The sequence below is a fragment of the Hyaloscypha bicolor genome (assembly GCF_002865645.1).
Source record: "Hyaloscypha bicolor E unplaced genomic scaffold K444scaffold_56, whole genome shotgun sequence".
NCBI lineage: Eukaryota > Fungi > Ascomycota > Leotiomycetes > Helotiales > Hyaloscyphaceae > Hyaloscypha > Hyaloscypha bicolor.
In genome coordinates this window covers 3,029,198-3,048,564 of record NW_020194558.1, presented here as the reverse complement: position 1 = coordinate 3,048,564, position 19,367 = coordinate 3,029,198, and the positions used below count along the sequence as shown (strand labels likewise).

Here is a 19,367-nt window from a genome sequence, read left to right as displayed (position 1 = left end):
ACCCCTTTTTAGAAAACACATAGCACATTTTAGGAAGAACAATAAGACTGACTCAAGCTACCAGGCGAGCAGACAGAGTAAGATACGCCAATATGAAATCTCTCGCTAACCCCCTATCACTTTCTTACGCCATGGAATAATCTCCACTGGCCACACGTCTCCCTTTCTCCTTTTCCGTGTTCCGTCCCCGCCTCTTTGTCATCACATATAACACGCGCCAGGCTCCGAACGTCAGGGCCATGAATGGTATGGTGACTTCAAGATATATCTGCAGGGCCCGGATAGAAAAATCCTCCTGATTATTTGTGACATGTAAAATATCGGTGCTCATGATGGTCTGCAAATATCGAAACTTCATCGTCAGCGAGCAATTAGGAAATTGTCGTTTGATGTTGAGAGAAATTTGGGCTCAACTTACAGATATGAAAGTTCCCGGGAGAAAGAAGAGTGTAACGAGAGTGATTATTTTCATGGAAACGGTCTCTTGCTTTGTTTTCTTGGCAATCTCGTGCATTGAATCTGTCACGAGTTCCATTCGCTCAGTTGAGATCTGGGCCCTTTTGGTCAAGGCCTTGCTGGTTTCTATAGCCTGCTTGTTGAGGATTCCATAGAGCTGGAAATTTGTCAGTAAATTATCTCGAGTACTAGACTGCTTCACTCCAGAAATCAAGAGCGGGGACTCACCAAGCTTTTCCGATCACCTAACAGTGTCTGTAAAATTGCAGTTCTGGACTTTTGTCGTTGAAGATCGGTAATAATCTTATTGACATGTTTCTCGAAGTGAGCAAATTCTGCCTGACAATTGTCTTTGATCTCGTCTGGGAAATCCGGGGACTTAAACATGAACTGATAGTGCTCTTTCATTTCAGTCAGAATATCAATGTTAGCTTCGAGAACCGGAGCGACCTCATTCGCTTTCTCTTGGAAAAATTGAACCAGCTGCAGATTTTTGAAAGTGAAGTCTTCATCGTTAGCCATGCGCTTGTCAGTCGGCAATGCTCCTGGCATTCCTGGAGGAATAATGGGAGGTGGAGGTGGTCCAGAAGGAGGGGGAGGTGGAGATTGAGGTGGCGAAGGTAGAGTCGCTGGAGGGAATGCAAATGGTGTCTGGATCTTCTGCTCCTGGAGGCCTGTGCTTGACCTTGTCAGCCGCGAAGTTGTCGAGAGTGTCCGTCGGGTTATCTCTGTTACGGTCCGCCGTATCCTAGACGGCGACGAGGGTGACTTGATTTCCGGTTGAATTGGCTCGTTGAACAAACTTGGGTCCTTATCGATGATGATTGCTAACCCGCGACGAGTGGCATCCTGAAGCCTCTTCTCGAGGTAGTTCAGATACCACCGCCACTCTTCGTCACACCAGTCACATAGAACTAGATGTGTAGCCATAGTCGAAGCAAATGCCTGGGTCATTGAACCGAACGACTTCAGGCTTGTCGAACCAGAGGACCCTTTGGAAGTGGCTGCTTTGATTCTTGCTTTGATCAATTCGCTCCCTTTGACCACTATCCAAAATGACTTGCCTGTCTCTACATCAAATGAGTGGTATATGGCTGTTTGTCGAATTGACCAAGGCCAGTCTCTGTTGCTCCCGGACGTCTCAACTGATTTCAAATTGTAGCACAAACGTATTTCTCGACCCGATCGTCCTAATTCAGGTACCACCAAGCCACAAGGAGGGTATTGCAGTCTTGATTCTTCTCGTAGTCCACTAAAGTAGAAATCCTGAGGGTGCTCTTGCATCCCAAAAGGGAATACAAAGTCCAGAAAAGCAGCCATCACTTGATGGTGTGTGAGAGCAGCAACCAACATTTCCTTGCTTATTCTCAAATAATCGCGAGAGTGAAAAGCATGCAGAAATCTATCCAATTTGTCAAAATCAATCTTTTGATTGTTGTGAATTTCGAGAGGCAGACAGGGTTGTCAACTTACAGAAATCTGCATCTTGGATCATCATGACTAAACCGGGGCACTCCTTCAAGTCGTGGTACTAGCTCCATACCACTCGACACACACGTAGATTGAAATTCTGGAAACATTGAGCTATGCTTTTGGTATAAAGGAGTATTTCGTCTAACCTTTGACATTGTCATCATATTCCCAGATGTCGACGGCAGCCTTGCCATCTTCGCAAAAGATTCGGGACGATTGATTCTCCAAACGGGCAAAGTACGCATCCAAATAATGTTGGGGTACCAATTTATGAATAAGATTTCTCGGGAATGTAGCAGCTTGTTTGCATGATTCTATCAGCAATCCAATATCTGATGGAATTGACATCTCCTGGGGGGCTCTGGGTCATCGACCCAATGGCGGAAACGTCTGCTAGATCTCCATAGTCTTGTAGATGCGATTTGATCAACTGTCCTGAAGCGTTCAACTCAAGTGCAAATGCCATTCATATATTTGATTGCAAGATCGGGAGGGAACCTGTCTGAGGCTCTGGATGGCCCCCAAAATCACCATTGGTGGTGGCTGAGTAAGGCTCCCTTTCGGGGCAAACTCAGCTGCATACGCCACTTTACTCCGTAAGACATTGCCGCCCTTGCCACCCCACCACGGCTGATAGCTGAGTGCATGGTCCCATACATAAAGCTGGTGCCCGACTTTGTCCCAACGCCAACACATCGTAAAACGCCGTAAAAATTTGAACCCTGAAAACCCGAAATTCAGTCCACGTGTCCCAGCCTCACGCCCGAAGCAGCCATTACGTCGAACCTCTTGTTCTTTTCTCCATCAATTGAGTTCGTTGAGCCTGGAAAAATAGATGTCAGCTCGAAATCAGGAATGCAGGGTGAAAGCGCAAGCGGGCGATTCGGCGAATTTGATACCTGCGTCAATTTGTATGGGATCCAAAACTGCCAGTAGTCGGTGGAGAGCTAGAAGGGGTCAGCAAGCAACTCAATTGGTCGAATCGAAAATGTGGACAGTGAAAGCAGTACTCGTGTGTAGAATTCATAATACCCGAAGAGCCCCTGGAGAAAAGCATCCACAGTTTCTTTGCTCAGACGATACGCAGGAATTGAATCCCAAGTCGCGTTCGACCAATCAGCCATCGTCAGGGGTACAGTATATGTCTGACCTCGGGGATTAGAGGCGGTGACAAACTTGTAGTTTCGTCTCGGGAGCGGGTTGCGCAATACTTTGCCTTAACACGGTTAAAGAAAAGACCAGAGAAAAAGTGGGAAGGGAGCCTGACATATTTATGCCGAGCACCAGGCTCTCACGCCGTGTAGTCGGCAGTGAAACTATCAAATGAGCTGCCTACAAGGCAAACAAGGCGTCCGGTAGAATTTCCAACATCTGTCGACTGATTGGCAGCCTTGTTCACCAGAACCCCAGATTGGTTTTCCTGTGCAGTCTCATGCTCGAATCAAGAGATTCAGTCCACTTGGTGTCCTTTCCACTACACCTTCTAGAACGAAATGCCGCCGTGCGAGAACCTGTAAGATCATGAGAGACAGCCCTAAAATACTATCGCCTACTCCAAAGCCTCTTCTGCACTGTAACAACCCGATACTGCGATGGCCCGATTTTCGGCAGGTTGTCGTCTCTACGCCGTGGGCGTGAGCACCGTCACAACCTACATACTACGCCTTGGGTACCAACACCGACTCGAGCCGAAGCGTGTGCCAAAATTCACGTCACACAATGCATGATACGGTAAATTTTCATCGAGTGTGCCCGAAGCCGGGAACTTACGCCCTCCCTCCACCACACCACCAGCAGTCAGAGCTCTGTCAAGGCATTGCTGCCCTTGACTGCGGCTGGGAGAAGATTTGAAGAGGAGATCGAGCAAAGAAACCCCATTCAGGGGTACCCCTGCACCACCCTCCTTTTATTCAACCGCTCAATTAAAGGGATAGGAAACAGAGCTCTTATGTATACAATCCAGGATGGAAGCAGCAAGTCCAACAGCGACACCTTTTCACATGGCGACGTTTGATCCGATTACAGTCATTCAAATGATTAACATCAACATACCGATATCCACGTCTGCAAAATGCCGCTCAAAGCAACAAATACCGTACTCCACCCTGCTGAGACGAGCCCGTACATAGGCACTGTCACGATCCCTGTGGCCAAACCAAGGAGAACTAGATACCACGCCCAATGCCGTGCTTGTTTGCCTAGCCGAGGATTTCGAAAGAAGAAAAGACAGAAAATATAAGAATTACAGCTCCTGAAATCTTCAGCAAGCAGTCTTGACAAAGGGAGTAGAAGTCTGCGTCGCCCCAAGAGCCTTTAAGTTCAATACGATGTATATTGCGCTCACAACAGAAACGAAACCGACGATGAGGATAACAAGGGTTGTATCGTTTTGGTTGAACTTTGGATTGTGACTTGTTAGCAGACTTGTAAGGTTGGTGTAACAAGGGGATATCTTACCTCATGGTTTTATGGATATGCCGTTGCTATCTTAGAAGTTATACCGAAAACGCTGAATGGCTCAATCTGTTCGATACCGGAAGACTTGGGAATATCAGATAGTGCCAACAGAAAGTATAGTGGGCAAGACACTGACCATGAACGACCAATCTGCGCTGCAAATGAAGGACCCTGGGGATCGCGCGGCAATTCTTTCGATTTGATCTATATGAGGAGCCCACCGCTGCGGCGCAGCTTTGGCTTGGGAGATTCTTTTGTAACCTCCGCTATTTTTGAGAACCTTTCTTCCTGGGAAACCATCCTCTTCTAACTCAAGATAATTCGTGGCAAGTGGCAAAAATGGCAGCTTTTGCAGGCCCTGAAGGTATTATAGATCGCTTTTATGATCACTCACCATGGCATCAAAGTCGGCCAAGTCGCTTTCACTGACACCGGTGCCCAGGCTCCAATCATAAACTTGGGCCATGGGAGGAAGGCTCCTCACATCGCAGCCTCTCTGAATGGCGGCTCGGAAATGGGAATCCAGTTCACGAAAAGTTGAGCACAGTTTTGCAATATTACCTGCAGCATATCTCGCATCATTGTCTTCTTACCTGTGGGGTACTTCAATACGTACTTAAGCTTCCTTCTGTCGAAGGAGGTGGGTTATGTTAAATTCGACACACCTATCAAGCCTGTAAGAGCCATGGCTTTTTTTGGAGGGCGAGTCGTGATGATTTGGTCCATATGGGATATTAAATCATTATCTGCTTGTGAAGGTGTACTTCGTTCAATAGAGTTTCAATGAGCTGGAGGTAGGCGTAGAATATGTTACGGCCTTGCAAAAACATGTGCTTCTTGAGGCAGAAAATTCGAGCCGCTACAAGGCTCTCAGCCGCACAAAGCTAAGCTCATTAGATGTTTGCTCAGCCTGCGGTAGAAGCCATAAGAACCAGGGAATGCACGTGACCTTCTTTCCTAACATCCCCACGACTTCTACAGCATTTAAAGTTCTTCGAAAATACGCAGTTCTTCGAGGCGGGGTTTGAGCGGTCCTAGAACGTGAGCTAAGTCCATCGACGAGAGAGAGGCGAGGCTGTATCCAATGCAAGACGCTCAAGGGATGGGAAGCACTCGATGAATGTTTTGAAGTTGTTAGGCCCGAGATTGGTAGAGTTGGAGGCGAGGGTCTTAGACTGAAAACGAGGAGCCGGGTTTGGGAGATCAAGTTCGTTGATGTTGAAATCCTCGATTTTGAAGGGTAGACGGTCTTAAGCTGAAGGAAGGGCATGAGCATCGATACCGAGAAGGGAACGTGATCAATGAATTCGCAGCACTGCGGATAAGGAGATCGATTTCCAGTTGGGAAGAAGGCGTAATGCCATGTTTGGATGATCTTGAAAAGCCACAGCCTGATTGGGGACTGCGTTGACCTAGCGATTTTTATGAGGTCTACCAGCTGTTCGAAGTGCTGTAATACTCTAAGGAATCCACAAGCTCCCTTGTGTCGCATGCCAAGGCAGACCTGCTGAAGATTGAGGAGAGAGAGCAAGGCCAATGCTGCTGCAGAGTCCCAATTGAACTACTCGAAATCCAAGTAGCAGTCATACGCTATATCGGCAGGAAGACGCGCTCGCCAGATTATTCTTCGAACGGCAGCTTCAAGCTCATTGTCGCAAAAAGCATTGGGATCGGCGAAAGGCAGCGTGGGCATTTCGACGTACGATGGAAATTACCCTTGGAGGTCGTGCAATGCCCGTGGATCATGGGAGGCGAGAGATCATTGGAGGGGGGATCTCGAATCTCGAGCACCTTCGCATGCTGAGCTAAGCGGGGACAGGGCAGAATCGAACGGAGAAAGCAGAGCAAGTCATGCTCGTGGACGCTTTCGCCAGCAGTTGAGGTGTGGTTCAACGGCTGTGTGGAGAAACTTGGAGCACAGTGAGAAACTGTAGAGATTCTGTTTCCGACCGATGCTAGTGCAATGGTCAAGGTCAGCAACTCGATGGATGATTTCGGAAAGGATCTCCGGTGGTACTCGATGAAGATGCATTGCGGATGTTGTTGATGAGGCAGAGAAGAGAAAGTGAGGTCGTTAGAAGGCTGTCTAGGCATCGGCATGCATAGCAAGTAGGATTACCATTGGCCAGCCACTCGGTTGGTACTTTCACAAGGCTGCTAAAATTTGATTGAAAAACTCAATGTACCCAAAAAATTGAGGTGTAAATAACCATAATGAAGAGAGTAAGGCGGACTTAGCTCTTGTCCAAATCAATAAGCACATGAAACCCTCAAGAACCCTTTGGAGGTCTCTGACTATTTGGTCTACTGATCCGAGGGGTGACTATGCCCCATCTCCGTAGCTCCGCACACGACTCCAGAAGAACGCCTTATCGTTCCTCAATGTAAACTCTCCCGAATCATCCGTCAGTAGGTTATAATTCCAGAAACCCTGCCAGACTAACTTATTGTTCCTGGCGCCCTTCCCAGCACTGCGCAGAGAAAATTTCATGCGGTACATATACTTCGCTCTCGCGCCTTCTGTCTCAACAAACACATCGCCTTCGGTATCCTTAAGGTCAGCGTCTGGGCTATCGCCAGCAGTTGAGAGGCGCCATCTTCCCCTGAGCGCATTTTGCATGACGACGGAAGGGAGATGGGCTGCTGCTCCGTCGCGGTGTGTCTCTTGAAGCTCTTTTGTGAGGTATTGAACTACGTCTGCGGGTTCAGTGGTGGTAAGGAGACTGATGACGGTTCCGTCTCGGAAGAAGCGGAGGTATCGGTAATAAGTTATAATATGCACGGGACTGTTCCAGGTTATTTGGTTTGGAGATGCTTGGCCTGGTCTGATGTAGTTGACTGTGCTGATGTAGCATCCATTGAAACGGATCCTGGGTCGGAAGCGGAACATCAAGTGCCATGAGGCTGAATATCCGGCATGTAAGAGCGCTTCTGTGATCGCTTCCTTGCTTAAAGAAGGCTCCATCTCATCAAAGTCTTCATCTAGGCCGAGGGTATCTTCTTTAAGTGGTCCTCCGAGCACTTCTCGTTGCCATTGGTAATGCATAGCCCCAAATCCAACTTCAGATCCGAGGCATACCCGTTTCCATATTTGTTCGTTGCTGGTTACTAGGTATGCCATTTTCTTGCAGACCTGTGCTAGTCGGACGAAAGATGCAACATCAATAATGGCCACCTCTTGAAATATGTGGACGAGGATCTCTTCCGGTAAGTCGGCTAGAGGACAAGGGGGAGGAGGGGTCCCTTCGATAGCAGGTGGGGCAGGCTCGATATTTAGTCCAGCATATCTTGCAATGAGTTGTTTTATAGTCTGTGGGGGTCCGTCTAGGGAGTGGTGGGCAGGATTGGGCACTGTAGCTGCTGCGTTGGAAGAGTTCGGGTTCGTGTGTTTCGAATATGAAGGCGGGAAGTGTTTGTTCTTGTATTTCTGATCGACTCGATGATCCAACTTCTTCTAGTCAGTTGAGTTCAGTCGGTGAGGTTCCGGGCTTACACGGAATGCTTTGCGGTAGAGGCTAAGGCTGTCCCCAAGACTGCCTTGGCTTTCTCTCTCTACCGCCCTCTCGTAGTGATCCAGAGCTGATTGTGGTTCCTTGGTCGAGGTGCTTCTGGTATGCTCTTCCGAACTGCTGGGTCCGTCCAGGCGGGGAAATATTTGAGGTTCGACATGACCCTCATCTTCTTTGACCGATTTCAGTGGTATGCTTGAAGAAAGGCTCGTAATAGGTGGTGGTCTGCGTGGTGCTTTGGAAGGTTTAGTAGCTCCGTTGCCATCGGCTTGAGCTCGTGCGGATACTTCTGCGCGCCATTGCTGGCGGAAACTCTCTAGTTCAGGGTTTGGTTCTTCCATGTGGGTCGTAATATCGTACAGTTTAGGAGAGGTTTATTAGATAAAAGAAGAGGTGAGCGTGGGGAGAGAGGCAGTTGTTGTGAATGTTGAAATCCGAAGCTTTTGATAACCTCTCCTTATCCAACGCCGTCATCGCCGCCTGATCCCGAAGCCGAGAGGCCAATTTTTCTGTCCGTGTCGACCTAGGCTTCTTTGGGCATTTTCTGCCGCCGCCATCGGTGCTCGGCTCAAAGGTCGATCGACAAAATATCGGCGACATCATTGAGTCCTTCAACACCTCACAACAACCTTCAAATAATGCGGTAGACACGAACTTTCGAGCATCGCCACCCTCTCTACGACAATCCACGATCTGCTGAAGCTCAGGCAGAGTTCCCGTCGATGTCAGCCCATTGGATTCGTCACGCCGACTCGGATAAAGAGCTTGCCACCGCTTTCGAGCACCAAAGCGGTTTGGGAGGCAGAGGTCATGACAGAATACATGGAGACAACCCGATTCCCGGAGTCTCGTCCACAATCGCCATGACGGGTGACATGACGGGTGGTAATGACGATATCGAGGTGGACATTACTGCCGGGCAAAAAATGATGTCTGCGATGTCTGGGAGTCTGTTGACTTCGCTGCTTGGTGAGTGGACTGTCTTCTGATGAATTGCGAGTACTGATATATATATCCTATAGTGACCCCCCTCGATGTCGTCCGCGTTCGACTGCAGTCCCAACCTACTCAATCACCTCTCACTACCATCCAAAAACTAGCCTCGACCTCCCCGCAATCATTCAATACCCTTCCTCCAAACCTCGGAGTTACGGCTTGCTGCCGAGAAGTCTTCTTCGCAAACAATAATGCAGAATACTGCATAGCCGGACCGAAAGTGGGGGAGATAACCATCGGAGGAGCAGAGTGTGCAGTCGAGGAAACGCAAAGAAGGACCTTCAACTCTACATTCGACGGGCTAAGAAAGATTGCTCGGAACGAAGGAGTAACGACGTTATGGCGAGGATTGTCTCCCACGTTAGCCATGACGGTTCCTGGGAATATCATATACTTCACTGGGTACGATTGGTTGCGATTCAACAAGATGAGTCCTATCAACCGAATGTTTTCGGACAATTATGCACCACTGGTAGCAGGGACAGTTGCGAGGACGCTAGCTGCCGGGGTCGTGAGTCCGATCGAAATGTTTAGGACGAGGATGCAGGCTAGTCGGTCGACGGGAGGCGGTCACTTTGCTGAAACAGTGAAAGGAGTGGGAGAGATGGTTTCTCTTCACGGGTACACTTCACTGTGGAGAGGATTGACCCTGACTTTATGGCGAGATGTCCCCTTCTCAGGAGTCTACTGGTGGGGGTATGAGAGCATCAGGAGTCTTCTAACAGAAGCTCGGGAACGGGGACGAGGACACGATCTCTCAATGGAAGGATCAAGAAGTCGAGCAAGGAGGCGGTCTCAAAGTCAAGAAAACCACAGGGACACGTTCATGGACAGTTTCATTGCAGGAGCAACGTCCGGCACCGTTGCTTCGATCTTGACAACACCCTTTGACGTTGGGAAGACTAGACGGCAAGTCTTCGTCGAAGCAACCTCAAATGCAGGAGCTAAGAAAATACTGGCCCCCGAGGAACGCTCCATGCCTAAGTTCCTATGGCATATCTTCAGAACCGAGGGCGTGGCAGGATTATGGACTGGCTGGATACCTCGCACACTGAAAGTCGCCCCCGCATGTGCCATCATGATCAGCTGTTATGAAGTCGGGAAACGCGCCTTCCGCAGCATGAACGAGAGAGCGGAACGGAACCGAGCTGTATGAGTAGAGCACATCACTCCATTCTGGAGTCTGACAAGGAGTTTATTTTGCGGCCTTTGATTTGTAGCTGGAGTGTTCTGCATAGCGGTTTTGGACGGAGTCATTTGACGGTGTACTACTGCATGTAAGATAGAGAGACCAATATCCATTACTGAACAAATGTTTACAGGTTTGAATTTCCTGAACCTTGGAGAATTCCTCGCCAATACATTCGACGCCCAACTAAGCCTGGTCATGCATGCCTGGTGACAGCAAACTACCACGCCATCCCCCATGCGAACACCGTAAAACTCAAAATTTTGGGCATCGTAATATGAGACAAGAAACCCGACCTTTCACGGAACATACACACCACCAAAATCCGCCCTGTATGAAAATTTTGAATCATCTTGTAGAAATGGAACGCCCGGTAGGTCTAGGAGACTTGACGGCCTGGCCGCAGGGATTTTTGGATCGTACCCACAGAGGGGACTTTCGTCAGTGACGCTACCACCACTGCCTCCCATATTCGAGGCGCTGCTGAACACTGAGGATGTCTCAAAAGTTATACTTGAGATTGATGGCTTTCTCCAGTCCACAGGTCGGCCTCGACTTTTGTTGCTCGGAGCTTCCCACTACCTGCCCTGAACTGCCCTTTCTGCTTTCGAAGCTCTCCGTTATTCGATTGCCTCTTTTCTAACTTTCACCCTCATTCTTGTTAGTTATTAGCTCTTGCCTCATCCTCCCTTTTCAGCCGAGATTATTTTGTCTTCACCTTCTCCTTGCCTCTTTTTGACAGCCTTTCTGTCTTCGTCAGCCCTGTCCTCGATCGTTCCGCTGTTTTGCCTAGCTCGGTAATCTCTTCTCTCTCTGTCTCTAGTCCTCACACCATTCTGCTCCGGTCTTCTTCCTTTCTTCGCTTAATCCTCCAGTCTTCGTCCTCCAGTTTTCGCTCCTTTCTATTGTCCTCGCCGTCCCTCCGTCGGTTGATTCTTATCAATTCATCTTCAACCTCCCTCCTACGAGCAAGCCTTTCTTCATCTGCCGTTCTTCGTTTAAATACTCTCTTCCTTGTTTATTTATAATATACTTTATTTTGTAATTACAAGTCCGTAAAAGAATTAACACTTCGAGCGTAGTTGCCTATTACAGAATAGGACTTAAGATTATATCTTTAGAGTATATACATAGAGTATATACATATAGTTGTTGAGTTGTTTGTTTTCACTATACTATTCAATATAATACAAAGCTCTTCGTTACATTGTGTTTTATTACGTAATTCCTACCCTTTCACTATGTGGTTGACGTCGGGATCCTAGCCGACGGCTTCGGCTTCTGTGTTCGGCCCAAGGAAGTACTGAGAATTGAAGCCTATTGTTTTTTGGTTCTCCGGTATTATTTTATGCAATTACATGCGAAATGGGTGGTTTATAAAGTAGATATGAGCTTTTTGCTTCTGCTAAACAGCTATAGTGTGTACTGTTTTCACCGTGGTACGCCTATCCAGGTCCAGCTTTGCTTCCTCCTGAATCAATTCCAAGTCCGTGATATTCTCGCCTTCTCCACTCGTTTTCAGCATCTCATCCAACGCTTTCTGAGCTTCGGCAGCATATTCGCACTGGCTTCGAATTGCGGCTCCGTATCGAGCAAAGATGAAGGGGAACGGCATACAAATCAGCGCCAAGAATGCGGGGATACTTGACGCCCAGTGAATGCCAAGATGGTTATACATGGTGGCCGTGAACAATGGAAACGTAGCTCCTAGGACTGATCGCAGCATTGCCGTGGCAGCCATAACGGACGCAGCGTAGATGACGTAGGCATCGATGAGGTAGTTGACGCAACCTAAACTCAGGAGGACGTTGCCAAACCCGAAGATGCCGCTTCCAATGACGGGGAGAATCCAAGGCATCGTTTTCCCGTTCGTCCAGGCGAACAGAAAGAGGCCTATGGGAGTCGCAATTGCGGCGATCATGCAGGGCAGAAGTCGGGCTTCTGCTGGCGCCCGACCATGCGGCGAGGCGTCTGCGATTCGAACGTAGCGCGTGTTCTCCCACCTCATATATAACAAAGCAAAGGCCATGCCAACCGTCTGTCCGAAGAATGCGAGTCCGCTGACTCCCTGACTCCATCCACGCAGCTCCTCGAACACGATTGGAAAGGCTCCGAAAAACATATACATTGTCCCGTAGAAGATTGCCATGTATGTAGACATGATGAGGACAATAGGCTCTTTGAACAGTAAAACCCATGGTCGTGCCAAAGCAATTTTCAGAATAGCTGGCAATGATTTGGGCCCTTGGAGATGGTCGAGTCGAGTGACATAGACTTTCCCGGTTCTCTTAGATAGCGCTCTTGCACGGTGCTGAAGCAAGACTGGGGCGTACGTTTCCGGGATAATAGAGCCTGCGAATAGAAGGCAAGTTGCCAAGCAAGTAATGAGTACGTGAATCCATCTCCACGATAACGGCAGACCAAGGTATCCTCCCACGACTGGGCCCACTGCGTTTAAAGTCAGCTTTTTAGGTGTCATGGACCGAATATTAGAGGGCCACATGTCGAGACAGTCTGGTTTTAAACCTCAGTAGAAACTTTGAAAACTCCACTTGGGACATCTCTTCAATTCAGAATGCTGAACTCAGCAAGGCGATGTGGGACAGTGGGAGTGATTGAATAAATACATACAAACAGGGCCCATGAAAGGTGCACATGCGAAAACACTTTGTGCTTTGCCTCGCTCGGCAGCAGAAAACATGTCTGCGATGATTCCCCCAGAATTTGTAAGTTGGGCACTTCCACATAATCCCGCAATGAATCTTAACACAACCAGCTGAGTGATCGTCTGCGCTCCAATGCAGCCAGCATCAAAGACTGTGTAGGTGACATAGGTGAGGAGGAAAATGGCCTGCCTGCCATAAATCTCACTCAAAGGGGCCCAAAATACTGGTCCGATGGCAAATCCCAGCACGAAGAACGAAATGGGAAGCAGTGCCAGGGTATTGGACAGCCCCCACTCAACCATTTGACTGAGTATGCCTCCCGTGTCTCCAGAAGATGAGAACGACACGCCGAAAACCGTAAAGGCGCCTATCCATGCTAAAGTCCATTTCCGACGTTGTGAGAAGTTCATGGGATTTCGGACGTCGCAGGGTAGCCATTCCACAAGATATGGGTCTGCGTCAGTACCAGAGCCTGGAAGGCGGTGTTCGAAGACTTTTTGCGTCACCCATGCTTTATCTCGAAAGACTCGCCAGGTGCTGAGTTCTATGGGTGCCCAGTCGTCTTTCGTTTCACAGCTGGAAGAGATCGAATCGACCATGTTTCGACGTCCGAGGTGGTGAGGAGCCCGTCGGTTTTGAATTCCGTGTTGAGCTTCGGAGACAGATATTTCGACGAAAATAAGCTCACATTAATACAATGAATAGAAACTGAGTACGGAAGAAACTAGAAGGATGAGAGAATGAATGACTAAGTATAGAGGTTAAGAAGCAAAAGGAATAGAGACAGCAGAGCAGGAAGTTTACTTAAGCTTGCCTCCGGCAACAGATCGCTTCTTCGGGCCAAGATCCCTTTCTGATGCAAATGACTTGCAAGAACCCTGCAGAAGCAGTTCGGCACGACTTGAAATGATATCAGTTTTCAAACTGTGCACGATCATCCTATGAAATCGCCGATTATGTTACTTGGCAGCAGTAAGTCCTGGATAAAGTGGAAGTTCGTTCCCGCAACGGCTGTGGTTCCCGCATATCTGTTCAGTCCGGTCCACATTTTTTGGCGGAAGCGCATCCGACAAGGCCAAGAGTTTAGTTGGAAGAGCATTGGTCTTGGCACCTTATAGACGATAGATTTAAGTCTTATAAGGAAATGCGTCTTTCATGCTTGCTTATAAAAATTCTATTAGGAATGCGAATAAGAGTTTTCAATTGCTGGAAGAGCATGTTAAGGAGGTATAGGTAATAAGTAGAGATGATATTAAGGGAAGAAATCCTAAGGCGTGGGCGTGACTAGCGGTACGAGAGCAGAAGAAACAGAGCTGTAGGAGAAGGAGACATCACTCCAATCTGACGTCTAAAAATAAGGGGGCATTTTTTGAACGCTTGTTTTCTTACGATTTCCTGCATAGCAATCTGGGAGACATCTGGCTGTATACTAATATGTGTAAGATAGAAAATAGAGTGTCTTGAACGCTTCTAGTTCTCCAACCATGCATAAAACCTTCACTAAACTAAGAAATACCTATTGTCTTCAGAATTAATCTCGCGCATTAGTAAGGTGCGTTCAATATCCTAGAGACTCTTGGAACATTCAGTAGTCAGAACCCTATGTAATCTACCTGGGATAATGGCTATGAAATATCTGGAATCTGGATCGGTTACCAAGGAATTTACCTTGGGGAGAATAGTACGGAGTACCTACTTTCATCTGTCAAGTGAAGCAAGCCTCTTAACCTTTTGTTGTAACAAAAACATGACTTTTTGAGATTTAGGGATTCACTCGCTAACCCCTATATAAAACTCAACCCCTGGGAGAGTATGAGACATCGCACGCTACCTAATATAAAAGATAACCATGGCTGGCTTCGAGAGCCCAATCAATGGGTTCTCAGCGCGTTCCCAATAAGTTCCCAATGAGTTCCCTCTGCAATGACATTGTCGGGTTCCTATAGGATGAGGTTGGTCAAGCTCCCGATTGGTTCTTATTGAGACCTTCTCAATAAAGCTTGGCATATGCTCTGAGGATAAGGTTCAGTAACTATTCCAGCTTCTGTCCTCACTCGGTATGTCTGTTCCAATTCCAATTGGATTTCCGTATAGTGGGAATAGGTTGCCTTTCTCGAACACATTTTTCTAGTCAGAATTTGAGGAAAGTGGGTCCCGGGTGACAGAATCTCATAATTTGTTGCACATTCGCAGTTTTCATAATGAAAACCCATCCAAATCTCATTAAGAATTCATATGAGATTATCAACGAGCAACGAAAACACGTGGTTGTTTTATTCATAATTCACTTTTCTGTTGAAAATCGGGCGGGGAGGGACTCTGGCGGCCACACCGCAGTAATCTCACTCGATAGGCAAGTCAGCTTTACCATTCTATAGTATTGGGACATTACAATACTCCTTGACCTTAGCCTCTCTCGAGCCCCGAGTATCTATTTACTTACGCCATTTTCTCTGCTTTTCCGGACCGATCCAATTTCGAAAATGAAGCAGAAAGATCTGTGAAATTTCCATCACAATGGCCCGTGGTCTTTACTCTCTCAACGTTCCAGAACAGAGATCTCAGATCCATGACCATGATTTGTGGAGGCTATATATGAGAGAAGAATCACTCCATTAATTCACTTGAGAACCCTAGTGGTTTCGATCTGGAGTATGAGGCTGCTCACTTGTGCTCCTATGTATGGGGGCGGGGGAGGGGCTTGTGAGAGGCAAATTGAGGGATGAAAATTCCGATGTACAGTACAATTCAACAAAACTACTATTTCCAAGATTCACGTTCACTTTCCGCAATCTCATTATACTGGACAGTTCTGGGACATTGGCATGAGCCGAACAAGTCGATCAAGTCTTGATTTATCCAACGGGTTATGATCCGTGATTCCCTTATTCCGTCGACTACTAGAAGTTATTTCGGGGTTCTATTCTTATTCCTTGCTAAGTTAATACTACCTAGCTAATAGGCACCGAGATAATGCAGTGTAATTGCTTTAACAAGAGCTCGTTCAATAAAAATAAACAGGTTGAGGAGTGGGGCCCGCTATTAGGCACCGGAATAACTCATCGCACGTATAATAGTACTCTGTATGTATCTGCCTTGGGGATCTCATACGCAACCGCCCAGCGATTAATTTGTCATCAGTAAGCCCAAAAGCCAATAAAAGCCCATATATTTGCAACGTAGCGACAAATAGCTCACTCTATTCTATCCGAGACCGACTGTTTCTTACATAAGTATTGGCTGCGGAATATTTCATTCCCCTATATTACCAACCCGATCTCCTCAAATCCCACACACGACAATATTCAGAATGGCTGTCACAGAGATCGGCTGCATGGGCGTGAAGCCCAACATCAACATCATGGACCCCAGCACGCGCGAGGGCCGGATCATGACCGGAGCGTATGAGGCCGTCGTTTCCAAACCCGGAGGACCGCAGCAAGTCTACTGGGGCCTTGAGATCGAGAATCCGTTGTCAGTCTGGGCTTTCTTTGACTGGGATTCGGTCGAGGAGCACGAGGTGTTCGCCAAAGCGTAAGTCTTAAAGTCACCCCACCTAACGGACTCTCCCGGTATCTCCGGGACGATACTGTATGGAGGCTGAAAGGGTGGAAAACAGGTTCGGCGGCGAAGCGGTGAAGGAGCTTCCGACCATCTTAACGCATGGCGAGTTCACGAAGCACATCACCATGGAAAAAACGGAGCCTCTGGTCCTCCAGTCTCCTGTGACGGAAGTTATGCTCGCTTACTTTCCCTCGGCTATCTCGCCAGCTGGGAAAGACAAAGCTGCCGCACAGCTTCAAAAGTTTGTAGAGAAGAGTCTTGAAAATTGCTCCGATGTCATGGCAGTGAGCTACGGCTGGGGCGTGGAGAACGACTTTCCTGTGAGAGGAGGAGAGCTAGGACAGTTGGGGTCTCTTTTAACAGCGTTCACCGGCTGGCCTAGCATTGACGCGCACAGGAAGTTTCGGGAGACGGAGGCTTTTAAGGAGAGTGTGGATTTGATTAGGGATATGGAGGAGATTGTCAAGTTGGCGATGTTCCACGTTCGTTGCCAGAGCCTTGGAAAGGAAACAAAATAGGGAAGACTACGAAGTTTGCGAGGAAGCGGAGACCAGGCCGTCTAGCGCACATTAAGTAGAGCGAATTCCAAGATGCGGAAAGTTAACTATTCATTCTATCTAGACCTTTATCCACTATCTGCTTACTGTTCCTGGGAATACTCGTTAATACTTTAACTAATATAACAGGTGACTAGCACTACTAGGAGATATGGGTTATCGAGAGCGAGGGGAATGAGGGTGCATAAGAGGGAATTGTTGCTTACAAAAGTCTCGCCATATTGATTCCCTGTTCCCTTTTCTATCCTTTCCGTTGCTCGCCTTTTATAGATCTTTATTTTCTCTCCCTATTTCTTTTTTGTATCCGTGTCATTCATTCCCTGGTAGGTGCAAGGACAGGAAACCGAGGGCGGAGGCGGCCTTGGCAGAGATTCTCGGATTTGGCGGTGGACTTCCTGGAACTAACCCAAATGAATCGTCTGTCTCTTGAGTTTCTTTTCGAGCGTTTTCCAGTGGGGTGTTTCACCTGGACCGACCCATTCTCGATCAGCTTGCACCCACCCGCATCCCAAAGTGCAACAACCGACTCGCTCCGACAAGCCACTCATGTTCTGGTTGACCACCAACACCGTAAGCGAGGTTGTGAACCTTTCATCAGTTGGAAAATTCAGACAGATACATTTAAGTGATTTCCCATCCAGCTGTGACACATCCAAATCCCATTTTGGAGCAAAATAGACAGATTTGTTCTTCCAAATTTTGAATTTCAGGAAATAGCCGTCGTTGGGCACATAGAATCCATAGATGTCTCGACCTGTCTTGCACCCTTCGTTTTTAAGGTGTACAATGCCACATCGAAGTGTCCATCCTTTTATGTGAAGGATCTTCACGTTGCTCGTCGTTATTTTTGACAGGAATTTCAACCCGTGGTCTCACCTAGGAAATTCTTCGATGATCCCATTCTCAGTCTCGAGACAAAGTACAGTGTCAACAGGGTATTCATCTGCCCACATGAAACTACGTTCCAAAACACCGGTCCAACCAGCCCAAGACCACGACGGAAACTCGGGACGACGCTTTCCGGGAATTGAGTGACACCAGGAGAGACCTTTAATGAAGGAATCCTCTGGGACAAATGTGCCTGACGTCGCCGATAGAATAGGGACTCCCTCAATATGATAGACTGGGTACTCTGTTTTTGAGAACATTTGAAAGATACCCTGCATAGCATTGATCGCATCTGCAGGATAACTTAGCTCTCTTTTGCTGAAATCCGCGAGGAAGTGTATTATATCTTCGGGGTCCGATCCCGGTGTTTTCCACTCGAAGGCCCCTTGTGCCACGTACCATTTGAACATTGTCTTGTCTTCGGTGTGCAGCACGTCCAGGGGCAAAATCTGGGACTCCGCATAGTGCATGCTGTTGCATTCGAACAATACTTGGTCGTCGGTGAAGATGATTCTGCGCTTGGATAGAATGTTCTCTTGATAAGTCCAGCCTCGAGAGGCCCATTTTGAGTTGTTGACTGACCAGCTAGGATGGGGTAAAGTGGACGCAAGTAAATGGCCATGTATGCGAAGGTGAGGCTGCTGTTTCCTCAATGTGCCATTGACCCCTGGAAGACCATAACCTGGGCCATCGCCAGCTGCTGCAATGATAGTAGCCTAGAACATTCGGGTGTCAGCCGTTCCCCTCTCTAAAAATGTCCCATGAACAATTTGAACAACAGAAACTTTTGTGGAATGTGTTGGGAGTGCTGTACATGAAATGGACCAAGATTGTCTCCGAATCGGAGGATAGGAAGTTATGAATCCGATTGTACTTACTTTGGCATTAGCGTAAATCAAGTCCATTTGTCTTATTTGATGATGTTTGTCCGCCTCATCTAGTTGGTCGATACAGTATCGATCTACCCAAAGATACTGGAACATTAGTTTCAGTGTGACGTCGATGCTATCATTGATAACCTTTGGACAGTTGTCAAGATCTAGTAGACTCCGATCTGAAGTGCCTGTTGTTGATCCCCAGACATATGATAGAGCCAGGTACTGATAGCCTGGTCGGGCTACAACGACTTGTCGTGCTTTGCAATCGACCACTTTGAAGAAATTCGGAGCGCCATTGAGCTGCTGCTTACAAGCTGAACCGTGGTTCACCGAGCAGTATGAAATAGAGTCGCTAACAAAGTGAAAGTCGAAGGTTGCAGGCGAAATCATCCGAAACCCGATATTAGGACCAGGTCCAGGGGGCTGTATGGAGCTCAAGTAGCCCTTTCGACGGGCTGATCCACGTAGACCCGGCCTCAAAAAGAGGAGTAGTTTATCCTCTCCTTCGACACGATCATGCCGGTGGGAAGGGCCGGAAGGCCATCCCCTCCAATTTGAAAGAAGAACGTCTTTGGTCCTGGTAAGGATTAAATTACAACTCACAGTATTATTATCCGTATTCCACATCGTTGCAAACAAGCTGCACAGTGCGCAGCCAATAGCTAAACCTTGGGCTGACCCAAGATCCAGCACACGTTTTCTATTGTAAGGTACCCCACCCAGTCCTTTTCTGC

The 19,367-nt window shown here is 47.7% G+C and overlaps 8 protein-coding genes across 8 annotated transcripts; 3 read left to right on the top strand and 5 right to left on the bottom strand.

The window, feature by feature from the left end:
• Positions 1–124: 124 nt before the first annotated feature.
• On the bottom strand, positions 125–2,277 carry K444DRAFT_628841 (uncharacterized protein; the record flags this gene model as incomplete). The annotated part of the gene is made up of 5 exons (XM_024882967.1): positions 125–337; positions 419–613; positions 685–1,858; positions 1,930–2,026; positions 2,076–2,277. The coding sequence occupies 5 exons, from the start codon at positions 2,275–2,277 to the stop codon at positions 125–127; spliced, it is 1,881 nt and encodes a 626-aa protein (XP_024738748.1).
• An 88-nt stretch (positions 2,278–2,365) lies between these two features.
• On the bottom strand, positions 2,366–3,152 carry K444DRAFT_612065 (uncharacterized protein). The gene is made up of 3 exons (XM_024880062.1): positions 2,940–3,152; positions 2,829–2,876; positions 2,366–2,752 (listed from the first exon to the last, which is right to left on the bottom strand). Exons 1-3 carry the CDS (start codon positions 3,051–3,053, stop codon positions 2,705–2,707), a joined length of 210 nt encoding a protein of 69 aa, XP_024738747.1. The 5' UTR covers positions 3,054–3,152; the 3' UTR covers positions 2,366–2,704.
• An 804-nt stretch (positions 3,153–3,956) lies between these two features.
• Positions 3,957–4,627, top strand: K444DRAFT_612061 (uncharacterized protein). The gene is made up of 3 exons (XM_024880061.1): positions 3,957–4,327; positions 4,387–4,470; positions 4,523–4,627. The coding sequence occupies exons 1-3, from the start codon at positions 4,257–4,259 to the stop codon at positions 4,587–4,589; spliced, it is 222 nt and encodes a 73-aa protein (XP_024738746.1). The 5' UTR covers positions 3,957–4,256; the 3' UTR covers positions 4,590–4,627.
• Positions 4,628–6,709: 2,082 nt separating this feature from the next.
• K444DRAFT_527005 (uncharacterized protein) lies at positions 6,710–8,236 on the bottom strand (the record flags this gene model as incomplete). The annotated part of the gene is made up of 2 exons (XM_024874600.1): positions 6,710–7,834; positions 7,880–8,236. 2 exons carry the CDS (start codon positions 8,234–8,236, stop codon positions 6,710–6,712), a joined length of 1,482 nt encoding a protein of 493 aa, XP_024738745.1.
• A 277-nt stretch (positions 8,237–8,513) lies between these two features.
• On the top strand, positions 8,514–10,247 carry K444DRAFT_662810 (mitochondrial carrier). The gene is made up of 2 exons (XM_024886748.1): positions 8,514–8,864; positions 8,918–10,247. The coding sequence occupies exons 1-2, from the start codon at positions 8,618–8,620 to the stop codon at positions 10,045–10,047; spliced, it is 1,377 nt and encodes a 458-aa protein (XP_024738744.1). The 5' UTR covers positions 8,514–8,617; the 3' UTR covers positions 10,048–10,247.
• Positions 10,248–11,280: 1,033 nt separating this feature from the next.
• Positions 11,281–13,345, bottom strand: K444DRAFT_720366 (MFS general substrate transporter; the record flags this gene model as incomplete). Its single annotated transcript, XM_024888480.1, has 2 exons — positions 11,281–12,528; positions 12,712–13,345. 2 exons carry the CDS (start codon positions 13,343–13,345, stop codon positions 11,486–11,488), a joined length of 1,677 nt encoding a protein of 558 aa, XP_024738743.1. The 3' UTR covers positions 11,281–11,485.
• Positions 13,346–15,959: 2,614 nt separating this feature from the next.
• Positions 15,960–16,964, top strand: K444DRAFT_612056 (uncharacterized protein). The gene is made up of 2 exons (XM_024880060.1): positions 15,960–16,280; positions 16,366–16,964. The coding sequence occupies exons 1-2, from the start codon at positions 16,057–16,059 to the stop codon at positions 16,826–16,828; spliced, it is 687 nt and encodes a 228-aa protein (XP_024738742.1). The 5' UTR covers positions 15,960–16,056; the 3' UTR covers positions 16,829–16,964.
• A 775-nt stretch (positions 16,965–17,739) lies between these two features.
• K444DRAFT_526799 (HET-domain-containing protein) lies at positions 17,740–19,023 on the bottom strand (the record flags this gene model as incomplete). The annotated part of the gene is made up of 2 exons (XM_024874575.1): positions 17,740–18,471; positions 18,634–19,023. The coding sequence occupies 2 exons, from the start codon at positions 19,021–19,023 to the stop codon at positions 17,740–17,742; spliced, it is 1,122 nt and encodes a 373-aa protein (XP_024738741.1).
• Between the last annotated feature and the right edge of the window lie 344 nt (positions 19,024–19,367).